This window comes from Tigriopus californicus, chromosome 11 (assembly GCF_007210705.1).
Source record: "Tigriopus californicus strain San Diego chromosome 11, Tcal_SD_v2.1, whole genome shotgun sequence".
Classification (NCBI taxonomy): Eukaryota; Metazoa; Arthropoda; class Copepoda; order Harpacticoida; family Harpacticidae; genus Tigriopus; species Tigriopus californicus.
Genome location: NC_081450.1, coordinates 14,505,979 through 14,516,444, shown reverse-complemented (window position 1 = coordinate 14,516,444; position 10,466 = coordinate 14,505,979). Strand labels below are relative to the sequence as shown.

General features: G+C 41.1%; 2 protein-coding genes across 2 annotated transcripts; one reads left to right on the top strand and one right to left on the bottom strand.

Annotated features, from left to right (window-relative positions):
• Window positions 1-2,063: 2,063 nt before the first annotated feature.
• Window positions 2,064-9,392, bottom strand: LOC131890909 (uncharacterized). The gene is made up of 3 exons (XM_059240358.1): window positions 9,248-9,392; window positions 2,825-3,814; window positions 2,064-2,751 (listed from the first exon to the last, which is right to left on the bottom strand). The coding sequence occupies exons 2-3, from the start codon at window positions 3,536-3,538 to the stop codon at window positions 2,203-2,205; spliced, it is 1,263 nt and encodes a 420-aa protein (XP_059096341.1). The 5' UTR covers window positions 3,539-3,814; window positions 9,248-9,392; the 3' UTR covers window positions 2,064-2,202.
• Window positions 7,946-9,964, top strand: LOC131890910 (uncharacterized). The gene is made up of 3 exons (XM_059240359.1): window positions 7,946-8,261; window positions 8,348-8,953; window positions 9,064-9,964. The coding sequence occupies exons 1-3, from the start codon at window positions 8,169-8,171 to the stop codon at window positions 9,601-9,603; spliced, it is 1,239 nt and encodes a 412-aa protein (XP_059096342.1). The 5' UTR covers window positions 7,946-8,168; the 3' UTR covers window positions 9,604-9,964.
• The last annotated feature ends 502 nt before the right edge of the window (window positions 9,965-10,466 follow it).

Sequence of the window (10,466 nt, the reverse complement as noted above, 5' to 3'; positions counted from 1 at the left end):
CGTACTCGTACCCTCTGAATGAAGATTTATGAGCCAGAATCTGGAAATCAAGGGAGGTGCAGATTTTCGTCACTGGCTGATCTATCACAACTTCACATCCTCCCTCGTTCCAGTCACTTGGAAGTTGGAACCCCCACAGGGTCTAAATGAGCAGAAGCTTCAGGCAATGAATTCTTAGTATTTAGTACACTGGATAATCTAGACCACATCAGGGAGCCGAAATGAACAATGTGAAATGTGTGAAAAAGTCACAAGGTTGGTTTTGGTTTCTTCATCTCTTCACAGCACTTCAAAGGAACTTTTAGTAAATGGTTCTTTTGGACTAAGAAGATCCCGTCACGTGTCTTTTTAAAATGATTCGGTCGAAATGTGAATCGATCTACTGCAATACCCAAGAAAGACTTGTTCTACATGCTAATCCACAACTGAAAGTAGAAAATGTTTGAACATGTTTAAGAAACGATTTGAGAACTTAAGCAGTTGAATTGCACACAAGATGGCGTTAAATAGGTCATCCCAATTTGTCAAGCTTGGCCTATTTTGTGTGTTATGCACTTCCGGAGACAACTACTGACAGTTTTGAAATAATTTCAACCTCACTATAAATTTTATCTGAAATTGAGACAGCTTTGGTTCAAGCCTAAACTCTGTTCAATATAGGCCTCAGATTAGAACCCAATTGAGTTACAATTGTAGAAAGGGCGTACGACTGGCCCGATGATGCCACCGCGGGTCCAAACGTAGGTAGTCATACTGAAAGTAAAATGAAAGATGAATGAACCCCAAACAATACTGATAGGACCAACCACTAGGTGTCATCATTTGACGAAAAGTCCCTTGGATGAATATCAAAATTTCTTGCTTTTTAAAAATGTAATTGAAGTTATTGTTTATGTTATTATTGTCAAAACCACCCAAAACAGTTTTTAAAAAATGCATACAGGGTATAGGTCTAGGGGTAAAAAACAAAAAAGCAAAAGCAAAGGCAAAGGCACCGAAAAAAAGAGAAAAAAACCGGGAATATTCAAAAAAACATTTCAGAAACCGGGTCACATCAGTCTCATTCTTTTGAAGCAATTGTACTGGGATGTTGATGGATCAAAAATAAATTCAACGCCATTTTCAAGATTTCAAATTGATTTCAAAATTACTTTGATTTATTCGGATTTGGCGATTTTTTGCGCTCGGATCAGGTTGAAATTTTGTGGATTCGAGTAAATCGGTTTTAATCAAATCAAAGTGAGTTACCCTATATTGCCCTTTCTAATGCAACAGTTTTAGTTCATACCTATGGTGGAACTGACAGACATTTGGAAACAAGCAGCATTAAGGCCGTATTTATTTCAAAGCTTGGAGAGTTGAGAAACCAATCCCCAACCAGAGTCAAAGCTTTTCCAAAACCATTTCTCGGGTGAGGCCGAGGCAAATTGAACCACCGACCAAGTTGTTGAAGATTCCTGTTGAAAGATATAGTCTTCCTTTGGACTCTCAGGCAGATTCCAAAGCAAGTACAATCATGGCGGGATTGGCACCCTGACCAGATTCGAACTGGATGTGAGTAACTGTTCTGATTTCCGTAGATGAGCTTTGGCGGGTAGGTGGTCTCCAACCCTGGCTACTCAAACATCAATTTCCCGAGCAGGCTTCGAAAACACATGAAAGAACAAGATTCATAACCTGCGATCCGACAACCAGAATCCCGAACCCGATTTGGAATTTGGAATTCTTCCGCCCCACCAAGAAAAAAAAAGTCAAAGATACTAATCCTATGTCAAGCTCAAAGAGCATCTTTCGTTCCATCTCTAACAATTGTGTCTCCGAGCATTTGACCAAGTTTGCCATTTGACTAATTTTATATCGTCGTGCATTTGTTGACCAATACAAATTAAGATAAGACCCCCTGAGCTTGAGCCGAAAAGCACTTTTCCAAGTGCCAAAAACATGGGCTTATCTGAAATATTGATTGCCCGTCGGGGTCTTTTAGAGATTTGGAAGTGCATCATCACCACCAGTAACACTTCTGTCACCTCTCACGGACCATAAAAAGTACGCAACACGCCACGAACTGTTCTACAGCTGTATTGAGTAAGGTGTCTTTGTACAGAATAGACAAAGTAGCGACGATTCAAGCTCAAGATCCCTCGGGTCTGTCTCGTTCACGAAAGAATTATTTGATTTGGCGTCAGATCCGTCGGGCAGGTTTCAGCCAAAGCATTTGGTCACGACCTTATCCACGACATTGGTGATATTGACCACAGAGATACCCAATAATAGACCTGTGTAACCACCTATCTCAGCCAACATGGATAACCAGGTATAATCAAGAACCGTCTTCTTCACTTTCACGGTGGATTTGATATACATCTTGATGTATGCAATGTCGGGATCTTCCACCCCATCGAATGGAAGACCCAGAAACACTTCCATGGTGGAGCAAGGCATGGCACAAAGGCCTCTTTGTCCAGTTGATGACAGATAATTGTAGCGCTCAATGACCTGATGCTTCCACTCCAAACCCTCTTGGGTTGAAGTGTCAAATCGGCAAATGGATCTTCCACTTACCGAAGGCATAAATGGCAAAACACATCCGAAGGAGTTCCATAGCTCATTGCCCAACTTCTCATAAATGCATCCATCATAATCCCAATCCATAGAGGCGTCGCAAGGCATCTCTCCGTCTTGGCCCAATGTGTTCGTGGACAACTCATGAGCCAAGTCGATGAAAAGCTTGTTCCCAAGCTCGGCAAATACCTATATAATACTCCAAAGTTTTGAATCATGAACTCAAAACGAGTAGACAAATAATGTGATAATGTATCTGTACCTTGGTTTTCGAGTCAACGTCCAACCGTTGACCTGGATGGTGAAGATATATATAGATTCCGGCCTTGGCTTCGATCTCCATGTTGACAATCTCTTTCCTGGTCACGGCTGGGTTCAGGTACATATGGTAGCATCGTCCAAAAGTATCATCGTAAATGGTGGTCCATTCGGCTTGTGAACTATTGAGTGGTTTGGATAGGTCAATCACCACACTGGGAAGGCTCGGGTCGGAGAGGCTGATCTCAATCACCTTCAGTAACTCTGACAACTCGTAGGTGACATCAGCAAAAACGTCATACCCATCAATTTTGGAAGTATCCATTGTGGATTGGTTTCCAAAATAATCACCGGACTTGTACGAGTTCACTGTCAGTCCGTACTTGGCCAACCCGTCTTGACTGTAGGCGTCTTTGAACGAGGGACAGAATGTAAAAGCCAAGAAGGTGGCTTCTCCGGATGGTTTGACGCTCAGAATGGCCTTGGTCTCACTATCCCAAAACCGCTTGAGACATTGTGAGCCTTGGAATATAAGGCCGCCTGTGCAGGCTAAAACCACAAACACGTTGATGAAGAGGACCAAGGAATTGGCATTGAACAAGGAAGTCGGAGGGTCAGGTTTGGTAGGGTCCTTCTTGGCGTCGGTTCCCATAAAATTCTGGACCTTGGTTCGCTTTTTGTCGGGTTTCATGATGTTCTCAATGGCAATGGCAATCATGACTTTTGAGTTGGAGGCATACTTTTTTCAATAGTTCCTGCATGCAACCACTCTTGTTTTTAGACTAATACTTTTTTTCCTTTTTCCTTCTGCCATGGAACTTCTCGATGAATGGGGTGCCACAAGAATAAATCCCAATGACGGGCAATCAATGGAGGTAGTAGCCGGGTGTCATCAATATTGGAAATGCGTGAGTGGCACACACCCAAACGGGTCCATAAGTCCTATGACTACGACTTGTAAATAAAGAAACAAGCATTGTTTCCTCGAAGAACACTGTTGTAAATGAAAGAAGTTGGAATTTTACCTTGGTTGGGTATGTAAGGTGTACATATGATAGATATTGGGAGATTCTCAACAATCCTAGTTAGGGTTATTTATGATTAGTACCTCAATTACTGCGGAAAAAATAAGGGTCGAATCGAGACAATCGGTTGCTACAAATATCAAGCGTACCCGACTTCATTGAAGCAAATTGTTTGACTTAAAACCAAGACGCAAACTTAAAAAAATGGAAATCTCCCTTACTAGTCCAATCTGAGTCCCGCGATGATCTTAAACCGTGGGACATGAGGCCCACTAAAACATCGAAGCTCTCTAGTACGATTACCAACAATGTAAATGCTCGTCCTTTAACGCAATGCCAATCTGAAGCAATTTCTTGAAACGTCTTTTTAACTTTATCTGGTTGTGACTTTTTTTTATTTTATTACATGTTGTTACCCACCAACTTTTACTTATGCTCGGTGCAAATATGAAATGTCAAGTCCTGGTACGCTCAATTTCGGCAGTGAACCCGAGCATAAACGCATATTGAATGAAATATCGCCGTCGTAATGACAAGCTGTCGGGTTCAACTGATCGTTCACGTCCTTCCTCAAAGATAATACAACGTACCTGTCATAGGTCTGAAAGCAAACCTATTGATAGCCAATCATATTATTTGCGATCGTTCACACTGTTGTTACTGAACTACGTACACGTCCTGTAACATGCTGCATTAGATCCATGAAATTGGCCGTCATATTTTGCCAAACTGACTCTAAGCCGATGAAACTATTGAAGATAGACCGATATTTCAAGAATCTGGCCGAGGAGGGCGCTTTACCTCAATGTATTTTCCCTGCCATCTAACAATCAATCGGTGAGTTAATAAACGCTTCATTTTTTAATCGAAACAAATAAGCTACGCACCAAAGACGGTTGGTTTGGTTTACTATTCTAAGATACAACACTCTTAACATAGATATTGGGACATTGAAGCGAGAAAAGGTGTTGTTGATCTGGAAGCATCTTTCAAGTTTGATTTGGACAAAGGTTTGACTAGAATTCCGGACCAAACCTTCATTCAAGGTCTGCCAATTCAAATTCGCTTGTAGACCATATGTTATATCAGGTTGAGCTCTTAACAAATAGACGAGATATGATCTTAATAGTGGCGGGAATAACATTTCCTGGAGCGCGGATAGTAAGGTCCATGAGAAACCAATGACTAAACCAAGACGACCAGACCGCTCATACCTGAAATCAATTTCGGACATATATTTTTTGCAAATTACTGTTTTTGCAACGAAAATTTCGACTAGGTATTTCAGTATACTGAAACGCTTATTGATATTCTATTAGTAAGCTAAAGTGCTTTATGATTCATAGAATTACCTTAAAAACTGCAGTGCTGTTAAATGTTTGGAGGGTTTTACAAACCATTGCTTCAGAAAGAACCAAAGTCCACCTAAATAGGGACTGAAAATGAATCATTTTTCAGGTAACTAAATGCTGCCGGGAATGGCGCAAGTCAAAGATTATTTGTCCGTCAGAGGTCGCCTGGGGGGAGAGTATCTAGAAACCCAAGATGACCCAACCATCAGCTCGCGAAAACCCCAGATTTGAATAGTGTATGAGCATCAGCTTTAGTTTGAGCTGCAAGAAGCTAGATTGCCAATTAAAAAACCTGGGAATTAAGCAGGCTGCAACGAACTCTACAAAAATAAGCTACAAAAACGTAGCTTATTTGGAAATTGTGTTCTTACAAGTTCCAAAATCTAAGAGTCTTCCCTTAAATTTGGTCAAGAGACCATTGGCAAATTGCTTGAAGGTATTGACTTTCGAAATCGCTCTCTACCGGCTCAAGAGCGCAAGTACACAAGCTCCGTCCGTGAAGTTGTAGGATTCCTGTTGATCATGAGTGTTGCCTAAACAATTCATAATAGTCGAAAAGGTTCATTGTACTCGAGTCTTCATCCCTGCCATTTTGCACTCGTCTGATTATGGTCACCCAGGGCAAGGTGACCCGAGAATGCATGGGCACTTCCCTTCTCCCTCTCTTTCTCCTTTCTTTTTCTCGCTAGCACTAGCCATTCACAGGGTGTCCATTTCTAAATCATACAGTCTGCATTTTAATTTCGCGAAAACTTTGTTATGAGAGCTCTTTGTGATATTGTAAGAAGTTAAGATTTGATGTACGGATAAACAACTGCACTTTCTAGTTATTTCCGAACCATTTCGAAGCTCTAGTAAAGTATGGTGGCCATTCGAATACAATGCTATATCTGGCCTCTTGCTTCAGAGCATCATGTGCTCTTTTGAACATATTTCCTGCGAGATGGCAACCTCGTATGCGTTTCGAGAGTCAATCATCTTTTTCTTTCTCCTCTCCCTCCTCTCGTTGTGGACAAACAAACGGAGAAATACAAGAATATGCTCCAAGATGACTGACTTTAGCAAGGTATATTTTGCTGATCAACTTATTGTTTATCTATTCTAAAATCATAAATACATCACCGACCCTTTTGAGACACTCACAAATCCTATTAGGGTACAATCACAAACACGCTTGACATCCAAATATTGATAAAGAGAGAGCTATATACTTTCTACTTGCCGCATACCAGTCACTTTTCATCATCATCTTTTCGATTAAATTGTGCTAAAAATGTTAATGATAAGCTAAGAAAAATGAATATTTGTTAAGGATAGTCACCAAAAACTTGTGGAACTCTGCGTTTCCAAGTATTATTTTGTTGGAAATGATGATTGCAAGAGTGTTGGGGCATTATCAATCATGCAGTATACAACCTCCTGTAAAATGGTTATTTACATGTCATGATTGTTGGGAATTTTACCCATTGAGCATTTGAAACGTCTCCCAGAAGAGTTGATGGCTTATAAGGACCCTTATTTGAAACGTCAGACAGCCCAAACAAAACTGGAAGACGCACGGTAGATTGCTAAATAAACTACTGATGACGTGCCAAGAAAGCTATTTCTTTTCCGGACATTATGTGACCCAAGTCACTAATTGTAAATAAAATTTTGGAAACGCTAGCCAAAACCAACACAAACGCATTATATTTCAATAAAGAGAAATCGGCCCAATCGGCCCTTCATTTGGTAGAGGCTGAATCACAAAGCGCCCTCTGAAGTGCAGAACCTGAACTATATTTCGTGAGGCGTAAGGGGGCTATTCATAGTGTCACAGTATTTTCTACGTTTGTTTGTCCGCACCTAGACGAAGCAAGAGAGTGCTTCCTCCGCTCAATGAAAAGGGCAATTAATGCCCGTGTGAAGCTTTCCATTAGCATCAGGTTCAAGTGGTCTTGGAGAGTAGGCTTCAATAAATGGGAAAAGGTGAGCGAGGCATGGCTAGGTGTCTGTGCAAGACGTTTTTTTTCCACCCGTAACTTGAGTTCTACATCATGTAGCTTTTCGCTTTGACGGGACATCTCCTCCCTAGCTCACATTAGTATCAAACATTGGAACGTGATATCGACATATCCCATTGCCCTTCGAATTAGCATTTTATTCTTTGCCAAGATTTTCTTTTGATGCGGCGCATGGTTTTGAATAATCATTTCAATCAACCCTTAACGGCCAGTCCACATGGGATTCGCAAGCATCTGTATATCCTTTTTGTTGTTTTCTATGAAATCGAATTATTTTTTTTTATCCTCTGATGTGCCTGATATTGTTTAGAACTACCGACCAATGGCATTTTTTAAAATTTCTTTTCTAACTGGTTTATGCAACCCAAAAATTTGTAATAAGGTCGGAGTTTCACAGTTTAATACTGGATGTTAGTCTGGAAACATATTTGTCTTTCTTTCCAACAACAATGCGACGAATTGGAAAAACTTCCAAAAACACAATCTTGCACCAACCTATTTCTCCTCAAATAACACTTAGATCTGACTTAATTAGTGCGTCTACAGTGTCAGATTGGAATGGCTTTTTAAGGGATCAATCATACGGTATGAAAGATGGTCATTTAAAGATTCACAATACTGCGCCACTAATAGATATTTGGGGTCCATTGTTAGTGAAAATGAGCCACGCACATGTGTCACCACGGTCAATGGGCCATTCAACAAGGTTTTCAGGTTCTTCGGGGATAGATAAATGGTTCTCCGATACTCTCTTTAGCTCCCATTACCGGAGAACGTCATGAAGCACACCTCTAAGACCTTCAGACTTAATTAATAGTGTACAGACACTCTCTTGCGTGTCACCACAACATTCCTGACTCTTTCACAGACACCTCGTTACTTGTTGTAAAACTAAGAAATTGAATCAAACTATCGCCAAAAGCCAGGGCAAGGGCGAAAAGCCCCCCTACCTTCTTCCTTCTCGCAAAATGGATCAACATTATCGCCAAAAGCTCTTCTCTACCAGAGCCAAATTATCTTCTGCCGAGGAGGATCTGTTGAGCACTAAAGATACACCCAAGGTAAGACTGAGGTCTATCCTACTTTTGCCTCTGAAATGTTTAAGAAGGCGTGATTAGCAATGGTAATGATAGGCATTCGACTTTAGATGCGGAAAATTGAGATTTGCAACAAGAGGAACCTGGTGTTGACGATCAAGGTGGCAATCGTGATCACCTGCACAGTTTTGCTCTTTGTTCAATCCGAAAAGTGCTTCAAACGATACTTCCAATATGACACAACCGCCACTTTATCTGTTAAGCCGACTGGGGAAGCCACATTTCTGGCCTTTAGCATCTGTCCAGCTTTTGAAGCAGCCTACAAGAATGATGTTCTTGACAACTATGGAATTACCGAAAAAAATTACCAAAAAGGGATTTACACGCCGACGATCAATCCGGAGAATAAGTCCCACGAGGACATTTTCAACGAAGCTACATACACTTTGGAGGAGATCTTAATGGAGATCAAGCTGAAGACTTCCAATCAATCATGGACCGAGGTAGCAGTTCCCTTCAAGTTTGAGGAGTGGGATAATGAAATTGCCGCATGGGACACCAATTACCATCAGCTCTATGGTAAATGCTACACAATGTCGTTGCAACCGGATATTGCACAGATGGAGGTCACCCAAGTTCAAGTGGAGTCAAAAATTAACATCTTCGTATTTCTGCATCACCCCGGTCAGTTCAACGACTTCAATTCCAAAACTAAGGTATCCCTCGATTGACGGCTAATTTATGAGCCAGGATATTGCTAAACTAAACCTAATTTTTTCCAACCAATGTCACTCACCATAACCAAAATTATTTTCCATTATTTCAGATGCACAGCATCCTTGGGAAATCTCTTTTTATCGACATCACCTACGAGATAACCGTCAACACTTTGGGAGAGGAGTCCGAGATTCCTTGCGCCACCGAAATGGATTATGCCTTCGACAATTGCATGTCCCAAGAGGTGGTGGGCAAACTTGTAACGAGACACGGATGTTCTCTGCCTTACTTACCGTCTAAAAGTGGCAGCACAATTTGCAACCCCACCAACATTGAATTGCGAGAGGCAGCCTTCAAGGATTACGACTTTTTTACCTCCAATGGCCAAAAACAACTCTGCGATCGTCCCTGTTCAACCATGGAAGTCTTCTCAGGCCTTCCCGTCAGTGGCGTCACCGACGATGGTCTGGCGCAAATGAAGATGTACCTGAAATCCACCACCAAAATCAAACGAATGGTCCTGGACTATACCATAATATCAATGGTGGCAGAAATCGGAGGTTATACCGGTTTGCTCTTGGGGATTTCGTTCGTGAACATTACCCATGTGTTGGATCGGTTGTTTGGACGCTGGCTTCACAAGGCTTGAACTAAACCTAGGTTGCGAGAGTTTGGCTCACTCATGATCGCAATTTTGAGTGAGATTGCTGCGAGGTTGTGAATGAGATGATTTAGTGTGTTCTCCGAACAGAACTTTATTTTATCACTTGACATGAAGGACAAACAACTGTGTCTCCACCCGGTTTTGAAAATCGGAACGATTAAGAGGGAGTTATGAAAAGATGCAAAAACCTTGAAACTGGTTTCTGTGCTAAAAATCCTTGCTGACCCCGAGTTGAACTTGAGTTCATGATGAAACCCGAATATGAGAACGAAAATAAAATACAATCGTCTCTTTGTCTGTCTAGTTTTCTTCTTTTGAAGTCGGTGTACCTGTTTATCTAGGACGTTATTTCGCATCCCAGGCTTGACAATTCATTCTGTTTGGAGAGAAAACTCACCGAGGTGTGGGCGAATGCAATTTCTCGATTCTGGACAAGACGGGATGTCTTTAGTCTGGAGCGATCGAAACATTAATGGACTCAAAATGAATGCAAAAAAAGCATCGCATTTGGTTTTGAATGCACGAACGGATCACTTTGATTAGTAAAACACATGTAACTCAAAGTACAAGACAAGACAAAACCTCTGGCTGTTAAAAGCATGAGCGTTTTTCAGCTGTGCTTCTTTTTTTTGATCAGTTTCATCACTTTTGTGCGGCATAAAGTCAAAGGCAAACTTTTTGAAATTTTGGTCAGAAGTTGTTTATTTGGTCCCCAAAGTGTTTCATGCACGGCTATTTTTAAAATTGGACCGTAAATAAAATAAGCATCAACTTAATGCTTCTGATTTCTTCTTTAAGAACCTCAATCATGATGTCACAAACACTTTGTTTCAGGATATCCCCTAGAG